The sequence below is a fragment of the Pholcus phalangioides genome, unplaced genomic scaffold (genome assembly GCF_987345545.1).
Source record: "Pholcus phalangioides strain wild (caught in Gottingen) unplaced genomic scaffold, Ppha-v1.0 ptg000007l_1, whole genome shotgun sequence".
NCBI lineage: Eukaryota > Metazoa > Arthropoda > Arachnida > Araneae > Pholcidae > Pholcus > Pholcus phalangioides.
This window is the reverse complement of record NW_028301600.1, coordinates 18434033-18458719: the sequence shown is the minus strand read 5'-3', so window position 1 is coordinate 18458719 and position 24687 is coordinate 18434033. Positions and strand designations below refer to the sequence as shown.

General features: G+C 36.5%; 1 protein-coding gene across 4 annotated transcripts in view; it reads right to left on the bottom strand.

Annotated features, from left to right (window-relative positions):
* Positions 1–24687, bottom strand: part of g (adaptor-related protein complex 3, delta 1 subunit-like garnet) — a 281738-nt gene that overhangs the window by 101234 nt on the left and 155817 nt on the right. For all 4 annotated transcript variants that reach the window (XM_089232772.1, XM_089232771.1, XM_089232769.1 and 1 more), the window contains exons 12-15: positions 10600–10745; positions 7849–7997; positions 7022–7148; positions 543–646 (exon numbers count right to left, since the gene is read on the bottom strand). In XM_089232772.1, the coding sequence (XP_089088898.1) occupies positions 543–646; positions 7022–7148; positions 7849–7997; positions 10600–10745 (526 nt within the window). The remainder of the gene's footprint in view (positions 1–542; positions 647–7021; positions 7149–7848; positions 7998–10599; positions 10746–24687) is intronic.

The window sequence follows — 24687 nt, the reverse complement described above, 5'->3', positions numbered from 1 at the left end:
ATATTTTCTGTGAACTTAAAATATAGAAAAAATGGGAAAGGAAGGAATCCAGGAAACATAAGCTCAACAGAATTTTGCTAAACGCTTAATACTCTTCACACATTCATTTGTTTTTAAAACATGCCTACTAGTATGTAACCAAAATTTAACAGCTTTTAAAATAACAAATTTTAACAAGAACACAATCTAAGCTTCAGCTTTGTGCACCTGTTTTTTCTGACATTAAATAAACTTGAAATATAATTTCCAGTTTTTCAAAATTTCAAGTTTTTGAGAAAAATATACTTGTATATCTGTACTCTAAGACAGTGCCGTCTTAACGCATGGGCCCGGGGGCCTCAGAAACATGAGAAGTAGTTGAATTTTTCGAGAATTTTCCTGGTAGGACCTCATGAAAAGCACTTGGCCCGGGGGCCAATGATGCTCTTAAGACGGCCCTGCTCTAAGAGGGAAAAACCTAAAATGACATGCATAAAACTACAGAATTTACAAATCAACAGAATTGTCAAAATATATATAAATATATATAAAGGAAAACATACTCTGAATATTCCCCACATATCCATGCCGCAGCATACAAAACTTCAGAAATGCTGTTCCGTTCTGAATTTCCAACCAGCAAATGAGCATTACTCAATAATATAGCCTGTACAAAATTCATCATCATTAATTGAACAAATAATCAAATTAATATCAATTGCAAAACAGCTCAAATTCATTTAGTAGTTTAAAATACTACATTACTGTAGGGCCATCCAAGTATTACATCAACAGAAGTTTGGCTAGTTTCCTGCTTCTTCCTTGCCAGCAAAAGTAAGCAAAGCACTCACCCCCCCCCCTTCATCAGCAAAATTGAATAAGCGTGTAGACTGGTACCGGTTCCTATCTAGGAGACTTCGCTGACCTCAGAGGCAGAGGGGCATAAGGCAGTGAGCATATCCTTACTTTTCTTTCCTTTATTTTCACCAGAGATAGCCCCGCTAAATAGTGTATTCCTCGTCCGTGTAGTCAGCCATCACGGTGCTCATTGAAACAGACAATTAACTGCTACACATGCTTACTACCACAATAGTGACAATTTACGTCATCTGCAGCGCATGATCCTACCCCAGCGCATTCATTACGCGACGCTGCTTGCGTCAGATATGGTGATCGAACCCACGAATACATTCAGTGATCAACGGACATCCACCTCTCATCTCCTCTGGATTAAGAGCCTGCATGCATTTTTCAAGATTTTCACCCTCTCACCGTGGTTTGCAACATCGTGTTTCGTTGCAATTTTTGTTCCTCTCGATGCCTACTAACAACTCTGAGTTCGTCAGTCCATTAACAGAACACCCTGTATATAAATGTGCCTAATTTAATTATATGTATTTTAGATTTATTACATGTGTTAAATTTTCAGTGTTAATGTGTTTCTTTGCAAGCTTTCTTTACTGATAGATACTCAAAGTAAAAGAATCTAGTTATAAGGGGGTAAAATTAACTTTTTTTTTTGGAAACAAATTATTTTATTCACAGGGATAACAGTAAATGATTAAGGGAAGTAGGGGAGACCATACTTCAATTTTCTTTCAGAGGGACCCACTTTCACTTTCAAAGGACCCAGATTTTTCCAATAACCTGCATCTCTGCTGATCCATCAGAAATAAGAGCTATGTAACCAGAACCACTGTGTTTTTTGTTAGCTTTTTTAATCTAACCCAAACTTTCAGTAGCTGAAGTGACTTGCTTCTCTTTTTCTTGAATTCCTCACTTCAAAGATTTTGGAGAAAATTCCTGTTTCATTAAATTCAAAAATAATAAAATACTTGAAATAAGAGTAAGAATAATAAAAAAACTGCAACAGGTATAGGTATTTGATCTCAGCCTATATACAGAGCGACATCCCAATCAATGTTACGACCAAGCACCACCAACGTATTGACTATCAAAATGGTGGAAAATAATGGCTAAAAAGGTGGAAAAAACAGGTCTTTTGAGCCAAGATTTTTGTCAGTATATTGCACTGTTAAATTCTTTGCCTGCTAGCATCAGTCAAGCATCTTTTTTCAACTTTTGGGTTTGTTCAAAACAAGCTCCGGAATAGATTAGGCAATAAAAAAGATGAAAAAATAGTGAAGTGCCATCAGTTGCTAAAAAATACTAGTGAAGAAGACTGAAAGAAGTTCTATAGAATTTTAAGGTTTTTTTGGATAAAAAATTTTCATGTGTAATCTTGTGTGATATATTTTTGTTACAAAACAAATCTATGAATTTATGCTTCAGTTTTTTGGTTACAGTTCCTGTAGAACCACTGGTCCCAGATCTTTCTAATAATAGTGTTTTTCTAGAGTGAGCACTTCCTGTTCATGTAGCTTGCTTGCACTGCAATGCAAAAGGCTCAATTATACAGCTTTCACTGAGTTCATCCCATCCCTTGAATTCTTCACCTAATTGAGGACCTTGCCATCGCACACACAGGGACTATTCATAAATTTTTCAACTTATATGCAACATCCTATTTTCATTGTAATCACTCATGCACAAATGGTTTTTGAATAATTTGTTTATAACAATATCAAGAGACTGGAGACAGCAGTCATTCCTGCAGATTCATGACTCTAGAACAGCAATTCTCAACTGGTGCTCTGCGTGCACTTCACAGTGACTCAGGAGAAAAAAATCAGTAAATTTCATAAATTAAAAAAAAAAAGGCCTAAAGGCTTCTGCCATAAAAATTGTACACAAAAAAGGGGCTCCTCGCGTCAAACAGGCCTCCACAATAGAAATTATATACTGAAAAGGGTTCAGCGAGTCAAAAAAGCTTGAGAACCACTGCTCGAGTTCACCTCTTGTCCAAACTGGTCATTTTTGGGAATTTAAAATTAAAGAATAACCTGAATTACCATCAAGTATGCATGCCAATAACATTATTACATATCAATTTTAGTTTATAGCTCAATAAAACCATCATGTATAGCAACAGATGTACAGAATGTGTTAGTCTGGCTGATGGTTTTAACTGAAGCTTATTTTTGGAGTAGGGGCTAATATACGCCCTGCAGCATGAATTGGGTACAGCATTTAAACATTTTTTGACCATGCAAGTGTCAAACCATACAAAGAAAAAAAAATGGACAAAAATATACAGGGTATTCAAAAAGAATCATTCGATTTGAAATGTGTAAATTACAAAAAATACTAAACAGACACATAAAATTAATTTTATATTACATGGCTAATTAAAGTTTTTTTACAAACCAAATTAAAGGTGCTCAATATGTCCACCTTGGGATGCACAGCATATGTCTATACAGGAGTCGAATTAGTCCTAAACTCTTGCGACCATGTTTGCATCCACTGTGAGTTAATTTCTGTGGACTAAGTGCGAAACTCTGTCGGATGCCCTCCACATTTTTGTCTGGCATGAGGACAGCCAGGGATTTCCCTTTACACAGGCAACTCGTGTCTCGGAATTGTTTATACCGTCTGTAACGGATCAGGATGACATCCTTCTGTTACTTTAGTTTTTTTGTTATATGGGAAGTAATCATATGTTTAGGCCCCAGGGACTGCTCAGCTACCGGAAACCATCTGGAAGTTCCGCTGGCGTACTGTCACGAGCCAGAAGTCTGCTTAGTCCTACGGCTGTAGGGTGGGGTCTTGCGGTTGTTTGTCGAGGATGGAACCAAGGTTGGGCGGCTGATGTCCCACCAAAATTTATTTCTCATGTAACATACATTAATTATTATTTTGTATTGGGATTCTCCCGGGGGAGATGTCACATGGTCTCGTTGAATTGTTATTATATTTTTTACTTACCTGTTTCGGCGGTTGGCTGCAGACTTCTGCCAGAATGGTTATTTTGTTGCGTTTTCTTTGTTTAATGTGTTTAATACGAAAGGCGTGATTGGAGAGCCTGGCCAACTTGCCTTATTACATTTTGTGTTGCCATTTAGAATTTTGAAATAATTTTGAACTTGTTTTTGTATGCAAATTATTTTCTGTGTGATGCTGGAATTTTTATCGAGAGACGAAGTGTTGCTGGTGGACAAATGGTCCTAAATTAATACCGGTTTGAGTTGCATAAATACGCCTCTCTTGTTTTCACTAATCGCATTTCAACTCCTATAACTAAGCTTAGAACGATCAGTTGAGGTCGTTAAACTAAAAAAAGTCATGTTGTAACATGAATAACTCTTGTCCTATATTTCCTGGCTGGTTCGGTGAAATTGGTTTTATCATGAAAGGTTTTTTAATGAAAGTCTAACAACTTTTACGAGTTATACAGCACTGATCAGCTCATTATCGGCCTGCTCTGGATGATGAAACCAAGAATGGATTATTGGTGAATGGGTCAATCTACACTGATTTACTAATTTCCATGGACTTTCATCTCTAAGAGATATTCGCCAGGTGTTGGCTGCCTTTGATTTGCTATAAACTCCGAAACTTTGTTCTTCAATTAGCAGTACTAACTTGTATGGATCTCCATCGTGTCTACCCTGGTCTGTGACCGGAACGGTGATGTTCAGCAGAACATGAACTTCCCACGGTGAGAGTGAACTATATCTACTAAATTAAAATTTTTGAACTGAATGACAAAACTTAAATGTAAAATTGTTATTAATGAAAAATTGAAGGTTAACCTGTTAATGTAAATTTACAAAAAAAATCTAGGTGTAATAAAGTAATTGAAGTGATGCAAAGTAAACTTGTTAATTTCCTGCTTGTTGTCTGCTTTAACTGGATAATTTGAACCGGGCACGTAACCCTATTAACCATTCAAAGGCCAATGTTCCATATATAAATGGAACATAGTTTTTAATTACAAAAATATCAGATAAAAATTGATTCAAACATTGAGTTTTTATCATATATAGAGGAGAGGTTAAAGTATTTTTTGAAATGAATTAGAAAACTTCAGATTTTTGGCAGAATTTTGAAATTTGACATTTTTTCGGTATTTTTTCCCCATTTTGATAAAAATTTGCCAAAATTTAAATTTTGAAGTAAATTGAAAATTATTTTGTATGTTTCTACATTTTAATATATCAATCAAAGTAAATTAATTAGTTTCTTTGTGCTGTTAAATATTAAATAGCTACGTGCGTTCTAAACTGCATGTTCCATTTATGGAACATTGTCCTTTCAAAAGAGCGGGATTCTAGGAATATCGAATGTGCAGTGCGCTGCTTCGAATTTCCCGTTTGAACCCAAAAGTATTGTCATCGTTCAACATGTGTATAGGGGCTAATTCTGGGTAATATGACAGAGGAATGTGTTTCCTGGGGTGGATTGTTCATATTGGGTGAGTACTTTTTTATTCTTGCTTTCTTAGAAATGTATGTTTTTGATTCAGACTAATCAAACCGAATTCGACAATCCTACATAGTCTTGTTGTGTTCAGCTGAGTATAACCATATCAAACTGTATCTTACATTGGAAGAAGGCTGTAAGATATTTAGAAACTCGTTCAGATTCCAAATTACAGGATGCAGATATATTACGTGCTAATGAAAATGGTAACATCATGAATGAAGATGATATTCTTGAAAATTATCTACAGTAGTATGAACGATTTAAACTGATGTATGTGAAATGCTAGATAATTTTGCAACAACGAGGATGAGGTGTTAGAGAACTCCTGAAATGTGTTCTTCAAAAGATGTAGGGCAGAAAAAAGGAGCAAAATACAAGTGACATACTCAAGTTTCAAGAAAAGGCAAAACAGTTTTGAGTGATTGGAAAAAAATTATTACATGGGATAAAAAAAAATTATTTCTAGAATCTGATCAAAACCTCAGCTCTGGATTCAATTGGAAAAAATTTGACATATGACCATTACAGCATGTTAGATAATTAATTCAGAGTTGCGAGAAGCGGATCGTATTTGGCATTTGGAATTCCGAAGAGAAGTGACAGTGGACCTTCTACGAATGAAGGAGGGGTTAATTATTCATCCAGTTCCACGTTGTCAACTGAAAAAAAGATGTTAGGTCATCTGATGGCCATTACATTGTCTCTGACGAAAGGATGGTGTGCAGTTTGCCAAAAAAATACTACATATAATTGCTACCAATGCTACCATATAAATGCTAAAATGTAGATGATGTTAACCTTGATTTCTAGAAGGCATTCGAGTCCAATATGGTAAACTCTTGCAGCGACTTGCTGAATTGGATAGAATTGTGGTTAAGAGATAGATCACAAAGAGTTAAGGTAAACTGTGAATTTTCTGATTCGACAGGAGTCAAAAGTGGAGTCCCTCAAGGAAGTCTCCTTGGCCACATACTTTTATTACTTTTTATTGATAAACTTGGTTCTGGTATCAATGGGATTCTTAGCTTATTTGCAAATGACACAAAGCTAATGGGGGTAGTCGGAAATCAATGTGACAGGGAGTTGCTCCAGACCAACTTAAACAGGATTGCAGCATGGGCAAATGAATGAGGCATGATGTTTAGCGTAGAAAAGTAGATGGTCGCTCATTTTTGTTCTAATAACTCGTTTCACTTACCAGTTGAATGGTATCACTATCCCATATGCAACTAGGGTCACAGATTTTAGAATTCTCATTGGCGAGCAGCTTAGGTTTTCTGAACATTGTTCAGCAGTGGTAAAAAGAAACGAATAGAATGCTTGGTTTTATTTTCAAAATGGTGTCTTCGCGTTCTCCTAAAGTCAATCTTCCGCTTTTCCAGGGCTTAGTTCGTCCTGGACTGGAGTATGCTGTAAGGTTTTGGAGACTATACCTACAGAGAGACATAGACTTGGTTAAAGGGTTGCAGAGAAGAGCTACGTGTGATCTTATTGGAACACTAGGCTTGTACTATGAAGAAAGACTTGATTTATTCAATATATTTACAGTGGAGGAATTAATTTTCAAAGAATATGACAAATTTTATGCCGATATCAGAAATGTGTTCTAAATAAAATAGCTTCCTGTTCTATTGAAATGTTTTATGGTAGGCTTGTAAATGGTTTTTCATTTCAACTCCTCAATTATCATTGAAAGAGCAAGATAAAAAATTACCATTTGTGAAACTGCAAATTTTCGAATAGCCAGAACACGTATTGTGACATCTAGCATCTGTGAAGCAATGAGAGTTCCATGCTTCGTTCCTTCTATTCTAGTTAATTCTACAAGAATACTGACATACCTGTAATGACAACAAATTAGGAACATCAATAAAATATGAGTAAGTGAATAACATACAAATATAGTGACAAAAATAATTTAGCAAATCAAGGTGTTTTTTTGTACAGTTAAGTTTCCATGCTTGGGATAGTGGCCTTACTTGGTACTTTTTGTTGCAATATGCTGGCACTTGTGATGTTGGTTACATTTAAAGCCGGCCATCACGTTTGATTGTTGTTGTGTTAACATTTCATGATAGTTTCAATAGAGTAGAATGTGTTTCAGTTTAGAAAAAGTGTTTCACACATTTTCTCAAAAATTGTCAAGTTTTTTTAGTGAAATACTAAGGTTTGCACCACAGTTATGTTTAGACATGGGGGCTTTTCCCTGATTTAGAACAAAGGCGAGGTCTCCCATATAAAATGCTGATTCAATATTTTTTCATTGCCATTATTGTCAAGTACAGCCCGACTAGATTATAAAAAAAACCAAGTATGTCTAAACCTGGGACACTATCCCATGTTAGGTACATTATATGAAATTAGAAATTAATTACATGGGAATGGTCATAGATGCTAGTTCAGATGGGCAACTGTTCAAACATTTCAATGTTTTTTAATTATTCGTTCATGTAGGTCAAAGTTGCTACATGCATTAGCATTTTTCAAATTTGTTCAAGTTTTTCTACTTCACGTTTTTTTATTTTAATATGCCAAACTAACCATTCAAAATTGGTGATGAACTGATAATTATTCTGTGAACAAATATCAATTATTTTGAATAGCAATTCGTCTCGGTAAAGAGTTCCTTCTGCTTTATCCATGTGGATCATCAATTTCTTAACAATCTCCATCAAATTCTTTTTGGAAACCTGAAATAGTGATGACTAGCATTATTTCCATGTATAGGCAAAATATATTTGAAAAATCATCAAGAGAGTCATTCTGCCAAGTATGTTGTTATTCATTATTGTTTTTCATTATTTAATGATCACAATATTATAAATGATAGGAAACATCAATTTTCATTTCAAAACACCAAATTTATAATACTAGTATACAGGTTTTTCTACACTGCTGGCCACCCAAATTGCAACACCAAGAAAGACAAGAGATATCGCAACAATATTTATTTTGTAGATAACATGTTGACCAAGCATCAAATGATTAAATTCATAGACCGTGAAGTGTGGTTCCTGCCAAAATCAGTAGCCAGAGTAGCCGCCATTGTTGGAGATCACCGCTGCCACACGCCTCGGCATTGATTCAAAGAGACTTTGGATGTGTTCTTGGGGTACAGCAGACCAAGCAGCTTCCACGCGTTGCCAAAGTTGATCTGGTGTGGCAGCTGGGGATGTAATCTGGGTCAATCGTTGAGCAACCATGGACCACATGTTTTCTATCGGCGAAAGATCCGGAGAGCGAGCTGGCCAGGGAAGCAATTCAATCTGGCGATTGACGAAGAACCTTTGGACAATGCGTGCCACGTGTGGTCGCGCATTATCCTGTTGAAATATGGCTGTGGGCAAGCCCTGAAGGTAAGAAAGGACAACTGGCTCCAACACCTCGGAGATGTAGCGCTGGCTTTTTAAAGTACCGGCAATGCGTACTAGAGGAGTGCGAGAGTGATATCCAATACCGCCCCATACCATAATACCCGGTGCAGGACCAGTGTGGCGGTGCATAACGCAGCTGTTCAGCATCCTCTCTCCACGGTGTCTCCAGACTCGAATCCGACCATCGTGGTGTTGCAGACAGAAGCGTGACTCGTCAGTAAAGACAATTTCATTCCATTGTGCCGTCCACATCCTTCTTTCATCGCACCATTGGCGGCGGAGACGTCTGTGGTTCTGCGTCAAGGGTAGACGAAGCAATGGACGTCTTGCGGACAGACCACTCTGCTGTAAATGGCGTCAAATGGTACGCGCAGACACTGGATGATGCGGTACAGACTGAATGTGCTGTGCTATGGTTCGTGATGTGGCTGAGCGATCCGTCACTGCCATGCGCACAATACGCCTGTCATCACGTGAAGTGGTGCACTGAGGTGGATGCGATCGAACACGTCGGTCCGTCGTACCCTCCTGCATCCAACGATCACATATCCGCATTACAGTTGTTTGGTTTCGTCCAACACGACTACCGATTTCTCTGAAAGATAATCCACAATCTCAGTAGGCCACTGTCCTTCCTCTGTCGAACTCGGATACTTGATCAAAAGATGATCGCTGTTTTCTACGAGGCATAATTGATCGTTTTTTGAAAAAACCACAAGAAAAACACAATTGCTGTACTTCAAATCGTCGAAATCTCCAAGCCTTAAATAGCGCTTTGAAGTGGCGCCACAAGTGCGCGTGATGTGCGTCTGCGCTGAAATTCTAATCATTTGCATATCTCACCTCCACTAATGCATGTTGTACATTTCATATTATTTGCATACTTCCTTTAGGGTGTTGCATTTACGGTGGCCAGCAGTGTACATCAGATATTGCAGCGTGTATCTACCATGGAACCTTCGAATGGAAATCCAGCAAATGAATCACCAGTGCATTAAGAAAAGCTGAAGCTGATGTTACTGAACCTGTCATACTTGTAGAAAGTGTCAAGACAGCTCCTGATCCAGTGGTTCCACACCCTCTGAAAGACACAGCGTCAAGTGAAAGACCTAATAGAACAATTGTCTGACCGAAGTGGTTAAAGGAGTTTGTTACATAGGTGAAAGGAAGTGTGATCTGGCAACACTCCCGACTAATTTACACATCAACAACGAGTGTGCAGCCAGCGCCACACCCACTTTGAAGCATATATATATTGCTACGAGATGTTAGTGATCACTAATTCTACTATGTAACTTAACTATACACTTATCTTTTAATGTAATTAATTCTAGTCAGTTACTACCATGGCCTTGCTGTTTTGATCTATCCCCACTACACTTCAGAAAACCAGGGGGTGGGGAAAGGTGGTCTTGAGGAAGAAATTTTTAAATTTTCAGTGCTCCCTGGTTATTTGAATCCTTAAACTTGACTCAGTTTCACAAGATTGTTGCATTTTAAATTTACATATATATCAAAATTCATCTGGACATGGTTTGCATGGTCTGCATATGGTTTGTTTGAAAAAATTTTTGGAGCTCAGATCCAGATGTTTTGATCGACAAATGTTGAACCAAAAAACAAGTTGCTCACTCAAATTTATAGGTTTGGGTTTTCCTCTATGGATCTTTATGACTTTTACCAGTTCAATGGATTACGATAAGTAATTTTCAGTAGCATTTTTTGGGTGCGGATTGTGGTAATCATAATGGATTGTGATAGAAAAAAGAGAAAGACACTTAAACGTTACAACGAATCACATTTTGCATATATCAAAAACAAATTTTTATTCAGAAAAGAAATAAAAGAAATTCAAACATAATTGAATTTTTCTTCAAAATCAGCTATTTGTCAGATATCGACAGAATACATAACTCACCATTCCATACAGAAGATCTAGAGCCCGCAGTCTAATTGACTCATCTTTGTCATCTAAGCACTGTAAGACCAGATCTTTATGGGCCTGGACACTTTTTGGATGAGTTTTCAAAATCTTGGACATTGCAAGTAATCCAAGGTACTTTACTGAATAGATAATAGAGGAAAAAATAAAACTTGTATTTGTAGACAAAATTTAATTTTGTGAGTTACAACAAATAAAAAAATTAATTTGCCCATCCCTTAAACACCATTTCAAAATGAAATGCAATGTTCAAAGAGATGAGAATTACAAAAAGCAGTTTGACTTTTTTATCAAAAAACTCAAGTTTACAGATACAAATACATAGCTATCAATCACGTCAGTTTTCTTTCTTAATTTAATTTTTTCTTGAATAAAATATGTGAATTTCAGTGGAATACAAATAATTGCTTCTTACTAAATCTTTATGCTGTAATGTTAATAAATAGAACTGCATGATAGAACTGCTAAATAAGAACTGCATGAAGAAACTATATAGTAGATGTAAAACATTTTGTATCTCCTTATTAGGGGATATATCTTGTTTTGAAATGACAAAGTCTTAAAATGTCATGAGGAGGATCCACAGCATTTATTAAAGCTATATTTTCCCATCTTTTCTAGCAAGGAAAAAAAGCAACATAAAGTGTCACATTTTCTGAAGTTCAAGACGAAAATAATACAGTGAAAGTGAAACCTTGATATAACACTCTAGGGACCAAGAAAAAATGTCTTTATAGAGGGACTATTATATCAAAAAGCAGCAGTTGAACATTAGAGTATAGTCATTATCAAATAACAAATATTGTTGTAGAGAGATTTATCGTTATATCGATTATTGTTATAGTGAGGTTTCACTGCATATACATGAATGAATGAACGCCAGGGGCTCTGCCACTGGACTTATCCCGTTGCCAAGCTCTCTTCCAGCCCAGCTTCGTGGCAGAGTCTGGAACAAAGTGAGTGCACCTAACAGTCTGAGTATGTGGCTAGTGTTGTGCTTGATATTTCAGTGCTGCCATCTACACTTCAAATTATGAGTGAAGTGTAATGATTGAATATTTGTTACATTGTAGGCCTGTGGCTCTCTGTGGTGAGACTTTTTAACGGGGAGATCGGCTCACATTCGCGCCTTGAAGTTGGAAACCACAGAAAACCGATCACTGTATATAGGGGTGGTAATAAGTAAACACACTACTCCGATGTATGTAGTACCCATGCTGATAGAGGTACTTCAATGAAACTTGATACACAAAAAATATTGGTATATACTTTATTTGGATCATGGTAAAAAGGTAAGTGCCAAAAAAAAGTCCACATTAGCTATGGCAATCCATCATATCACATTCATAAAGCTGTAATCTTTTTTTTCTTCAAAATTTGACAGAAAATTTACTCTACGTGTAAATTATTATATAAATAGTTCCCCCTCAAATTTCTCTTTTTTTCTCTCGTCACACGGAACAAATCCAATGCAGCTACTATATATAGCCATATATAGTATATAAAATATGTATCGGTCATTGGCGATGGAAAAAAAATGGATTTAGCACCTACCGGACCATCTTACATAAACATATCAAACTATAACCAAGGATCTCCAGCCACTTTGTGAATTGGCCTTCCAAAGCCTGAAAAATCACTAGTCATTTCTGAAAATTGGACTTTAGCCTGTTAGCCACTCTTCAGACTGGTCATAACCTATATACACTCGTGTGCAAAATTAAGAGAATTTGCACATTGTGTCTATTTTCACAAAAAGTACTGAACCAAAGGTACTAATAATGCCACCAAAGAAATATGCAAATATTCAATGTCGAATACGTAAGCGTACATGTGCCTGTGGGTCGAGCTGTGACCACAAAGGGGATGATAAGGGCACAAGGCGTTTTCCACGATTCGTGTGCTTATACTCCTTGGCAACATTCGCTGTGTTCCTCGCAAAAGTTTGGTAAATTTTATAAGCTATCAGGTACAACGAGAAGCCACAAATGTATGGATGGTGGAATGAGATGGAGAATTGTCTGTAGATTGGAGGCTGTTTAATTTTATCGGAGATATGTGGAGGATACTTTTGTGTGCTTTGGGACGGTTCCAAAAATGACTTAGAACAATTGTTACTTGTTATGAATGACATAGACTCCCACGTTCAATTTAGCGGAATTTGAAACAAACAATGAATTTTTTTTCTAGGACGTATTAGTAACTAAACAGAAATCACATTTCTAAACCTCTCAGGGTTCATACGAAGTTTTTCAAATGAAAATTAAGGAGTTTTTAAGGAGTCATGGGGGCCGCCCCCCAAAAAAATTACACCACTAGACTAAAAAAAACAAAAGAAGCCCGCACATGGATTGATTTTCATTTAAATGTCTTTTTTTTTTTTTTTTAATTTCTATTCCAATGGTTCAGAGATTTCAACTTTCAGAATTAAAAGTATGATGGGTAGGAATTTCAGCTACTTTTGAAAAGGAAGAGATATGTTGTGACTGTATATGCGAGTAACAAGCGACTGTTTGAGAACACAAATTTCGAACAGCAACAGAGCATGATCAGGATTAGGTACTGAAAAGTGTAGTAAAAAAGAGGAGAATGAGAGTTGCAGTAGTAGTATTAAAATGATTTTAAGAAATCGGAAGTGATGTACTGAGTTAGCAATAAATTTTGTTTTAATCTTTCTTCAGCCGTGGCCACTTCTGCCAGAGATATAATAGATGTTAACCAAATAAGAGTTAAATCACTGTAAACTGTTAACGGAAATAAGCTCATAAGCTACGAAATAACTAACAACTTCATTTTTCATTCAAATCCTTTCATATACATTGGTGTTTTTTTTCAAAAAAGCCACAAAATGTATTTTTAAGAAAACTCATCCAGTTTTTCTTCTACAAGTCATGATCTGCATTTGTGAATGAGTCAAAAATTAATTAAAAATTAAATATCAGGGAAAGGTTTATGAACATAACTGACCCCCCTCTATACTAGGAGGGGGGGGTGTCAAAGTCCTCTTGCACCCATCGATGGCAACACTTTTTCTCGTCACATCACATCTCGTTTATTTCGTCCCACTTTGTCAGAGTGATATGAAAAGTGGCATGTGAAAGCACCAGCTTACTGAGGAATTTTAGAATCTTAAAGGAAAAAAAAGAACCAATGAGATTCATCAAGCACCCTTCCAAAATGAGTCAACTTCCTCCATGAGGATCCCCACCCCATGAGGACCGAAAATTTTTTTAATTCATATTACCAACGACTACAATCCAAGGGCCTCAACCAAGGCGTGGGAAGCCAATATGCAGATTTTTTTTTTTTTTATGGGCCCGATACATGGATTTATAGCAAAGTTTTACTGCCAAAGCTCACACTCAAACAGACACTCTCTGCATTTTGCACTTATGTAGTGAGAGCATTTAATATCTGCTCAGATTGGAACACATTTTACCACGAGCTAGAAACCATCAGAGCAATTGCTAAAGACAGGGGATTCAACACTGAAATTGTTGACAAAATGAGTAGAAAATTCATGAAAACGACAACAGAAACTACACTGCTCAAAACAATTAGGGGAGCAAGCAAAAAAGTGAAGAAAACCGTGCGAGACAGCCACGTATTGGCATACAATGGATAGTACACGCGTATCAATGCGCAATACAGAAAAAAGATTTAAAAAAATTTGGAATTAAGCTTTAATTCTTTGAAAATATGGAAAAAACATGAAAAGATGATTTAGGGCAACAATTTGGTTACATGTAAACGATAAAAAAAAGTACTGTTTAGACATGATGCATGAGTTTTAATAGGGCGTGTGGTCTCCTCGAACAGCTAAGACTGCTGCACACCTGTTTGCCATGGATGCGATGAGGTTATCGATCAGACTTTGGGGAATACTGTTCCACTCCTCAAGAAGTGCAATCTGTAAGTCTCGGACAGTAACAGGCGGCCTTGGTCGCGCAGCAATGCGTTGTCCGAGCATGTTCCAAACATGCTCGATTGGATTCAAGTCAGGAGAGCACGCTGGCCATTCCATACGCTGTATTGTTTCAGCTTCAAGCATGTTCTCCACCAGACGAGCTCTATGTGGTCGGGCATTATCATCCTGGAAAACAAAGGAATCTCCAATGGCTCCAGCGTAAGGGATGACATGAGGTCGCAGTATCTCGTCTGCATACCTTCGGGCCGTCAAAGTGCCATTCCGAATGATATGCAGGTCCGTACGTCCGCCTATGCTGATTCCACCCCATACCATCCAACCAGCTCGTCTGTATTGTGACCTTTCACGAACGAATGCGGGGTTATTTCGAGTGCCCCTGTCCCTCCATACCAGAACACGTCGGGTGTCACACTCCAGACTGAATCGGGACTCGTCTGTAAACAGCACTTGGCTCCAATCATGTTGCCCCCAATCTCGATGTTCAGCAGCCCATCTTCTTCGGGCCGCACGGTGGCGTGGGGTCAACGGAATGCAGACCATTGGCCTACGTGCACAGAGCCCTCCCTCATGAAGCTGATTACGTACTGTTTGGCTGGACACCCTTCGTCCTGTTGCCAAGAGCAACCGTCTTTGCAGCTGCGTAGCATTCTTTGTTCTGTTTCGGCGGGCTGTTAACCGTACATACTGGTCATCAGTTGCTGTAGTGGCGCGTGGCCGACCTTGCCCTGGTCGATGTCTAACATTTCCTGTTTCTTGGAATCGATTCCACAGCCTTGCAACAACACTTCTGGCGACTCCAACAGCGTCCGCGACACTACGTTGTGTTTGCCCGGATTCCAGTCTGCCTATAACACGCCATGCCATGGATTCCGGTAAATCATGTTGTTGAGACATCTTCAAATCACCTTGTCTCAAAAAACAATACTGCACAATCGAATTTCATAGTTACGGCAGTAAAACAGACGTTTCTGCAACATCCCGATTTCTGCCCTTATCTCCTTTTTCTGGTTTTTGACGTCATGAACTTTGATTTGCATATGAAGTTTTCTTCTTCCGGTTCCTGCTAGGCTTTAAATTATGGATGATTCATTTTATGTTACTTATCGGTATACATCTTTGCGTAATTTTGTTAAAACCATGTGCTCCCCTAATTGTTTTGAGCAGTGTACTTTAGAAAATATCACAAAGAGGTCACTCAAATAAAGTGCAGTTGTACCCTACGATCCAATAGTCTCACTCAAGATCAAATCGATTCTCAATGTGTCTACTAAAAACTTATGTTTCACACCCCTTAAAGATGCTATACCACAGAATAAACAATGGGGCATTTATTACATTCTATGCAGTGATTGCAGTCTTGGTTACATAGGACAGACAAAGAGACCTATAAAAACTCGATTATATAAACATGCCCGTTGTGTTAAAAATTAGAATGTGAAAAATCTACCATTGCCGCTCACTGCTGATAAGAGGGTCATACATTAAAATTTCAGGAAGCAGAACTCTTCCACAAAGTAAAGTCCATGGCTGATTTAGACTTCTATGAAGGCACATATATTCAGACTTTCAAAAATAAATGAGTAAACAATACCACTGACCGCAATGTCATGGCTTACGTTTATTACGAGCACAAATTGTAAGAAAATTTGAACAAACCAATTTGATAGCACCATTTTGCAAGAAGCCAATCAGAACGTTATAGAAGACTTACATGCAGGCATTCAGCTTCATTCTGGTCACAACATTTGACTTGGACAGATGTATATTTTTCCTTTCCACTGAGCAACCGAGAGTTAAGATTTGGTAATCAATCTAAGTAGGATATTCAATCAGCGTGATAGTGTGTATACTCTGCAGATGGCACCCATAGTGTATATACAGGGTTTTAATTTTTTCCTTGTATTTGCCTTTTCTGTTGATTTTTCTGAATATTAATTTTTTCTTAAAAATATGCATTAGGGATTATTTTCAGGGTAGGGCTTATATGAGGAGCATCCTGAAAAATCATGCTAAGGCTTATTTTTTGGTAGAATAACTATTTTTTAAGACATTTTTGAATGATGGTTACACAAAAATTGACAAAGTTGCAAACACTGAACTTGATAAAAAAATTTCTTTTGGATGTCGTGGTTTAAACTAAACAAGAAGTTCAGTTCCGATTTTCAGGATCAAACGAGAAATACTCATCCCTTCATTCAGTCCTCAGCGTCGAACTGCACCGATTGTTTATTTTTTTTTATAATGTAATCCCAGCCTTATCATCAGAAACCCTGTGAGCATTAACAAAGTCACAAATTTATCTGCTTACATAGGCATTTACCTCTTGTCCAAAGAGGCCTACTTAAGTGTTAACAAAAATTAAATTTTTGTTTTTGATATATTTCAAGTATATCTATAAATTACAATAATTTATTTATAATTTTATTTAATATAGTAGACTTTTGGTAACTTGGCAAGTGGATAACTCGACTATCCGGATAACTAGACATCTATTATTCCCATGGTTTATTCCCTTGAATGAAGGGGAAACACTCTAACTCGACACATTTTTGGCTTAACTCCGCTTAAGTCGACTACGATTTTCGTCCCTTTACTACAACTGGTTTTACAATTGCCTGTGTGTTACCATTCTAAGAATTTTTTGACATTGTCCATGGATACTTCGATAATCCTTTGTTTCTTTGTTCTATATGATGGGTCCCTTTTTTGCGCTGTGGGGGGGGGGGGCGTGCATGAGAAAAATTAATGTTCAAAGCCTCCTGGCTGACCTATCATTTTAGTGGGGTTTCCAGGACAAGCCTTTCATTTTTTTCATGGCCAAAAGAAGTGTGGATGATCGCTATTGGATGTGTACAATTTCAACATCTAATAGGGATAAAAATCTTATCTATTGTGAGTTTTGATATTGTCTGTTGCGGAGAATGTTTTTGGCGAAACTCGGTTTTACGATTTGTTGGAAAAGGAGTAAAAAGAGCTAAAGCCTGATTAAATGCTGAACATGTCATTTGGTTATCATCGTGAGTATCGACGGCCGTGAATGCAAAAGTTCCACACAAACTTCATACTTTAAAACCAAAAGTGGAAATTTTCAAAAAACAAGAATCGGGAAAAACTAAAAGTGAACTCGCCGAAGAATATGGAGTTGCATGGAACCCATTTCAACATTTGCTAAAAATGAGGATTTTTTTTTTTTCAGCATTTGAATCTTCTTATGAACCAAGCAGAAAATGCATAAGAAATCAGAATTCAGCGATGTAGAGAAAGCAACTCTTTCGTGGTTCAATCTCACTCAATCCCATTATCAGAAACAATAATTCAAGAGAAAGCAAAAGATTTCGCAAAAAGTCTTAATTAAGGAAATTAACAATTATCCTAAGTATGAAAACTTTTCACAGAAAATTACAGAAAAAAAATTTGTGAATGTTAGAATGGATGCAAAAATTTGTTTTAAATGCAGTTGAAATGATTGATTCTGCATGGAACTCCAGGGCTCAGCAAGGATCATGGCCTCAAAACTAGTGAAAATAATGACCAAAATGTTAAAAAAGTGACCAAATAGAATAGTGACCAAAATATTTTTAGAAAGAGACCAAATGGACACAATGAATTTTTTTTAATTATTACTAAATTGAATGAATTGAAATTGAATTTAGTTTTTACGAAACTTTGCATTTCAATGGAACTCATCAAAATTGCTTTTTTTTACATAATAGTAATCCCCCATGTTGCTTTCCACAACCCATCTTAAAATCAATTTAAGCAGGAAAAACTTTAAAATGGGAAAAAGTTTTCACATTCAAAGAATGAAAAAAAATGAAACAAAATTTGATGAGAGAATTTGTCCCATCTACATTCCAGTGGATTTTTCATTCATGTTATGCTATGAATGACAGTATACAAAATATACTCAACTTTTTTTAACTAGTACAAATTTGATTTACATACCTAGGTTTGTATAATATGTTCCAACAAATTTTAAGAAATTTACTATAATGATTAAAACCTATAAAATTAACATTTTAACATTATTTTAAATTAAATTAAAAAATTACTGAATAAAATATATAAATTATTTAAATTATTAAATTGAATAAAGTATTTAAATTATTAAATTAACTAAATTATTTTAATTATTATATGTTGAGAGAGGGACAATCCACCCTCCACCAGCGTCAATGGCCAATCCTACTGATGTATACATATATATATGATGTATATCAATTGTCATCGTGCCGCACCCCTAAGACCTTCAAGTTTATCTCCACTATGGCTGGACTGAGAAGGGTGGGCGAGTCTACTATTTACTCTCGCGAAAAAAAAGTCACCACATTAGCGCTGACTCCTCCCGTAATTTTCAACGAACACAAAACAGTGAATTCACCCCACCTGGGACACCTGATTTACCATGGCCGTAATATGATTTTTTGCCGTATGACGCATTACCCCCCCCCCCCATTTTTGGATCTGATCACGGCATTTAGCAAACCCGGGCCGCAAATACGAATGGACAATTTACTAACGCCAGGGCCGGTATCAATTTTTTAAACAGAGAAAGAGTAAACTCGACACCCTTCTTCGTTCAACACCCGTGGAACCAGGCCTCTCCTATTGCGGTCATAACAGCGACTCGAGACAAAAACGTTTTAATAACTTCCGAGGTCTAAAAAGGGGATTTTTTTACGCAACACAAATAATGGAGTGCAAGATGTCGATATTATGTCAACAATCTGTATCGTGAGATGCTCTAAATTAAGTTACGGCCAGAAGCGGATAAAGGTCAGTTGACGGCCCCTAAATTAGGAAAAAAGTATAAAGTAGGGGCCAAAGGCACGCTCGGTGCCTTTGGCAAATCCGCCTCTATTTACGGCTTGCATGCATGTTAACTGAGTTTTTATCAGCCTGATAACCAATTTTCATCTGATTTGGAAACCCTTGTGTTAAACTAAACGTTGAATTGCAGGATTCTGTGATCTTTTCATAAATAGTTCTCCTTTTGATCATTTTTGGGACTATGGTTTCTTGCGGAGATTTAAATACAGTTAGAAAAATAGTATAAATTTTATTTCTAGATAGATCGCGATTTTCAATCGGATGATTTTTTTTTATTGTAAGTAAATTCAAAGTACCTGCGAGCTTCTTTAACCTTGGCCAGCTACAAGAGTATTCTCCAAAGCGTATTAATAATATATGCCTTTAATACACTTTGGTATTCTCCCGCTGCGCGTAAGTTAGTTTCTGCATGGGCTCGCTTAAATCATTTCAAATAACATAAAAAAAAATTAACAAAAGTAATAATAGAACAAACAACAAATCTAACTTGTTCGATGCTCCAAGAAAGGAATTCTGCCCTTAGGACTAAAACTTTTTAAAACAAATAAAATAAAGGATCAATTTTAAAATAAGATGAAAATGAAAGAACGAGTGAGCACGCGTGGGGAAATAAGAAAGAATGGTAGTGGGGGGGGGGGATCTTTGTTGTAAGTACGCCTTTTACGCCATTTTTTTCGGACCGGCTTTTCCATAAAATGACTCTTTAACCAAGATGCTTTCTTTCCAAGCGCCTTGAAATCAAGTTATGCTGACGTCACACGGTATGCTCCCGGGAAGATAAGAAGCCTTCATGTATGGGAAGGGAGCTAACGATCGTAGTTCAATGAAGGGAGGAAGAAAATTAGCGACCTTGAACCGGTCAAGTTCCTCCTTGAAGAAAAGAAAAACACAGGCAGCAGAAAAGAGGGAGAGACCGAGGTTTTTTTTGCTAAAAAAAGTGAAAAAAGTGACTTGGGCCTGAAAATACGTAATAAAAGTGACCAGTTTCTAAAAAAGTGACTTTTAGTGAAAAAAGTGACCCATGCCGAGCCCTGATCGAACTCAGGCACGAGTGCCACGATTCGGAACTGCTTCCGTCATGTTGGTTTTTGTTCCAAGTCTTTGGAAAATGATTATTTCTCCAAAGATTCCTCCCAGATTAAGTGTGGAGAAAGCATAAATAGCACTGTGGGTGACTGTATCGATGATGAATTTGTGAGTATTGACTATGACTTCAGGACTTTTAGAAGACGACGATATTCCAGAATCAATCAGACAAAGCAAGTGCTTCATGTTTCGAAGTAATAGAATCATACAGAAAGTTCAGATGATGAAGAAGGCACTATCACTGCATGATGTGATATGTCACTTCCTATGCAGTCAGGAAAAAGTTGAACAATCGCAGTATAAACTGAATAGTGTATAGAAGAATTTTTGTTTTCTCTTCGGAAAGAGAAACAAGCAAATGTACTTGATTGTTTTTCATGAGGTAAATTTTTTTTATGCGTCTTGATTCTATTTTGAAGCAACCCTGAATTAAAATTAATGAGAATTATCATTTTATTTAATACAATTGTTAGAATGTATATAATTATGTACACAAAGACGGTCGGACCAAAATTTAGAGTGAAACCCTGCTAACTCGACATCAGCTTAAGTCGACATGTAACTAGGAGAGGGAGCCTGCAACCATCCCCCCCTGCAAGACTCCTCCTGTGCACAGGAATCAAATTTTTTTCCCTCCACCTCAGCACAATATTTTTTTACTTTTCTCCCTCCGTACGGTTTGAAGATATAAAACAACATAATATTGCATATAAGTTATGCAGAGTGGCTGGAAGAATGGGAAATAATTTATAACAAGCTCAACTCATATTTCTTTCTTAATTTCCCACATGCCAACCATAAAACCAGATTTGGAGATTTCTCTGGTACTTCAACTGTAAATCTGGAATTGTTGCCAAAATCCTGTATGTAAAGGGGTTAAAGTAGAAACTAGCCCATATCTGCACTCAGAAATTCAAAAACCACAATAAATTTAACACACATACTGTCACAGGGATCAATCAAACTTGGGCTTTCATGAGGGGAAGCAATCACAATATTCAGGGGATTCCCACTTATGCTCTGTTCCTTTTCAAATAATTTTCCCTCATAAAACAATTTATTTTAGTGGACTGAACTTTTGCATACAACTTTTCCTGGATGTAACGTTCTAATTTGTACAACTTCCCACTTACAACATTTAGACAATTGAGCTCAAGCATTCTGAAATCGGCACTTTTATTCCTTTTTTTTCATGTAAAAAAGCAAAAATTGTGATTATTTAAGGTGCTAGGGATTAATAAGTGAAATATTTGGTCAAACTACAGTCTACACAATTCATTTTTTCCAACTTTAGAGGAGAGATAATGAAAGTCATTGCTGAATGAGAGAAACAAAATTTTTTTGTATGGATTGCAGCTGTGTAAAGAGGTGCATGGTAACTACATCTGTTGGTTTCTGTAGAAACTTACTGTAGCAGCACATAATGGAAGCTATATGGGAACATCACTCAGTAAAAAAAAATGGTTTTGCAAAAATATATGTTTACTCTTGTAGCTATAAAATGGCTGAATATATATGTTCCCAGTATTTTTAAACATAATCTGTAAAAATATATAGATGGCAGCAGCCAACAAATGTAGCTTTATGAAACGATGCAGAAGTAAGTATAGTTGAAACACATTTGTCTTCCTAGGTAAAGTGGCCATGTTTGTTGTGTTTCGCAATGTCTCATAAACAATTTTTTGACTTATCCGATGTCGATGATTTGGCTGAACTTAGAGATATATTAGCACACAATTCTTTGTCAGATGATCCAGAATACCAGCCCGCTTGTATAAGGGATTCAAAATCACAGTTCTAATGATGACGATAGCACCAGTAAATATATTTCATGTTTTGCTTTTGAACAAAAATTATGTACATATTACTTATTTTTTTCAAATGTTTTAGGACGTATATTTTACAAAATTATTATTCATTTTAGATGATGAAATGAAGCAACGGAGCAAATCAAAGGCAAAAACTGGAAAAAGATTGAGAAAAGAAACTCAAACTTATTGCGAACCTTGTGGTGTTGCTCTGTGCATAAATATATTTTGAAGAGTACCATACCAAAGCAAATTTCACAAGATGATATTTTTTTTAATAAAAACTATTTTTAAATATTTCTACAACATTTGGATATGTTTTTATTCAGAATTGTTTGCAATTTTATGCTGAAAAATTATGTTTTCTTACGTGGAACTTTTTTTAAATAATTGCTACATTACACAAGAAAAGAGTTTGAAATTTCTAGCTAAAAAAAAACTGTTAAGAGTTATATTCTAAGTATTTTTTAAAAAAACCTTGAAAAGTGTCAAAACCCTTAGTCCACGGGAACAACAGTTGAAATAGCGCAAACCCAAAAGTGTTAACTTTTTCAAAAACAGTGTGTAGAGAATTAGCTGTTATGCAATGCACAGAGGTCATCAATGCCGTCAATAGGGTGGCTAACTGATAAGAAATGGGAAAAAAATTCTTAGCACAGCTCATTTTCTGGTTTATATTATCTGCCTTCTTTTTCTCATTTAAATCTGCTGCACTTTATGAATTCTAGAAAGATCATATGAAAAATTTTCCCATAATGGTGTTAGACAAAGATATATAACAAAAGATTAAACAACTGTCTCTCTCATACACTTCTGAATCTATATACAGGGTGATTCAGAAAAGATGGGAAAAACTTTAAGAGAGAGGTGATAGTACACACCAATACAAACAACTGTCACCAAAGAATGCATGGTCTAACATAAATGCAAACACGATAGCACGTATGGAAATGGCCGCTCCGTAAATGGTAAAATGGCATTCCTGTTGAAATTTATCGAGAGAAAAAGAACACCATGCATGCAAATGTAACCTAGGGAAGAAAAAGAAACCAAATGCAAATTTGTGTCACAGTGAATAAAAGGTGCAGACTCAGTATTACTAAAGTGTGCCATTATCCCATACGTTACAACTGTTACAATGTGGTTGCACACTGGAATAATTTCACAGGGCTGGCATCTGTGCCTTTTATTCACTGTGACACAGATTTGTATATGGTTTCTTTTTTCTTCCCTAGGTTATGCTTCCATGCATGGTGTTCTTTTCCCAACTATAAATTTCAACAGAGAATTCCATTTTAACAATTGCGGAGCAGCCGTTTCAAAACATGCTAGAGTATTTGCATTTCATGTTAGTCCATGCATTTTTGAAGACAATTGTTTGTATTGATGTGTACTATCACCTCTTAAAGTTTTCCCTTTTCTGAATCGCCCTGTATACAAAATCAATCCTTGAAAAAAATGAAAGTAGTCACTTATCTTATTATGGTAACACAGATCTAAGATAAAAAAGTTGTCTGAGAAGCAATTGTTTCTTCTTATACTTTTAAGGCTAAGGTCAGGGAAAACTAAGACAATTCCATCACCCTCTGCTGATTTTATCTTTTTTATTAGTGGCATTTGGATCCAAATTCAGCACATTGACAGAGCTGGACGAATTCCCCGGTGCCAGGTCGTCATAGAGACTAAAAATGTATTAGCACCTATACTTTTCTTTATGCAGTTACTAAATTGCAGACTGAAAACAGCACAAAATGTTTGGAGTGTATAGCAGCATATCTGCCAACATGAAAGAGGGTCATAATGCCCTGAAAAAGTCAAAAAGCAGCATTATTTTGGACCCTCTTTCTTCAAGTAAAAAATTTTTGGCGCCAAACAAGTTTTTCTGGTGTCTAGATTTTTTGCAATTTGCCTTGAACGTTGGTATTCCTATTTATTATTAATTCACAGCTAATTAGTTAGATGAGTTAAAAATTGAAGTGTAATGTTATGGTGAATAAAGGTAATTTCACAAATGGTTTAAATTTGATTTTTAAATTGAATGTGTACCCCTAGCCTAAAAAAGGAATAAATGTTTATCAGTTTTTTTCCTTCAAATGGTAGAAGTGCTTTTTTAAAGTAAAATCTCACGCGACCCATGAACAGAAATTTTTCTATTTTCAGACATGCCAACATTGGCTTGAAGCTTGTCAGTAGTGATGAAGGTTCAGCTATGCCATGGGGATATACACCCTTAGGACAATATAATCATAGTATAATAAAAAATAATCACTCAGGAATTTAACTTTTTTAATTGAAAGTTAATTAAATACAGCACCTCATGGGCACTGAAACCTAGGAGGCTCAGGCCACATGAGCTCCCCCCCCCCCCCAAAGCAACTTTCCGAGGTTACCAAGTCCCTTAATTTCTTCATA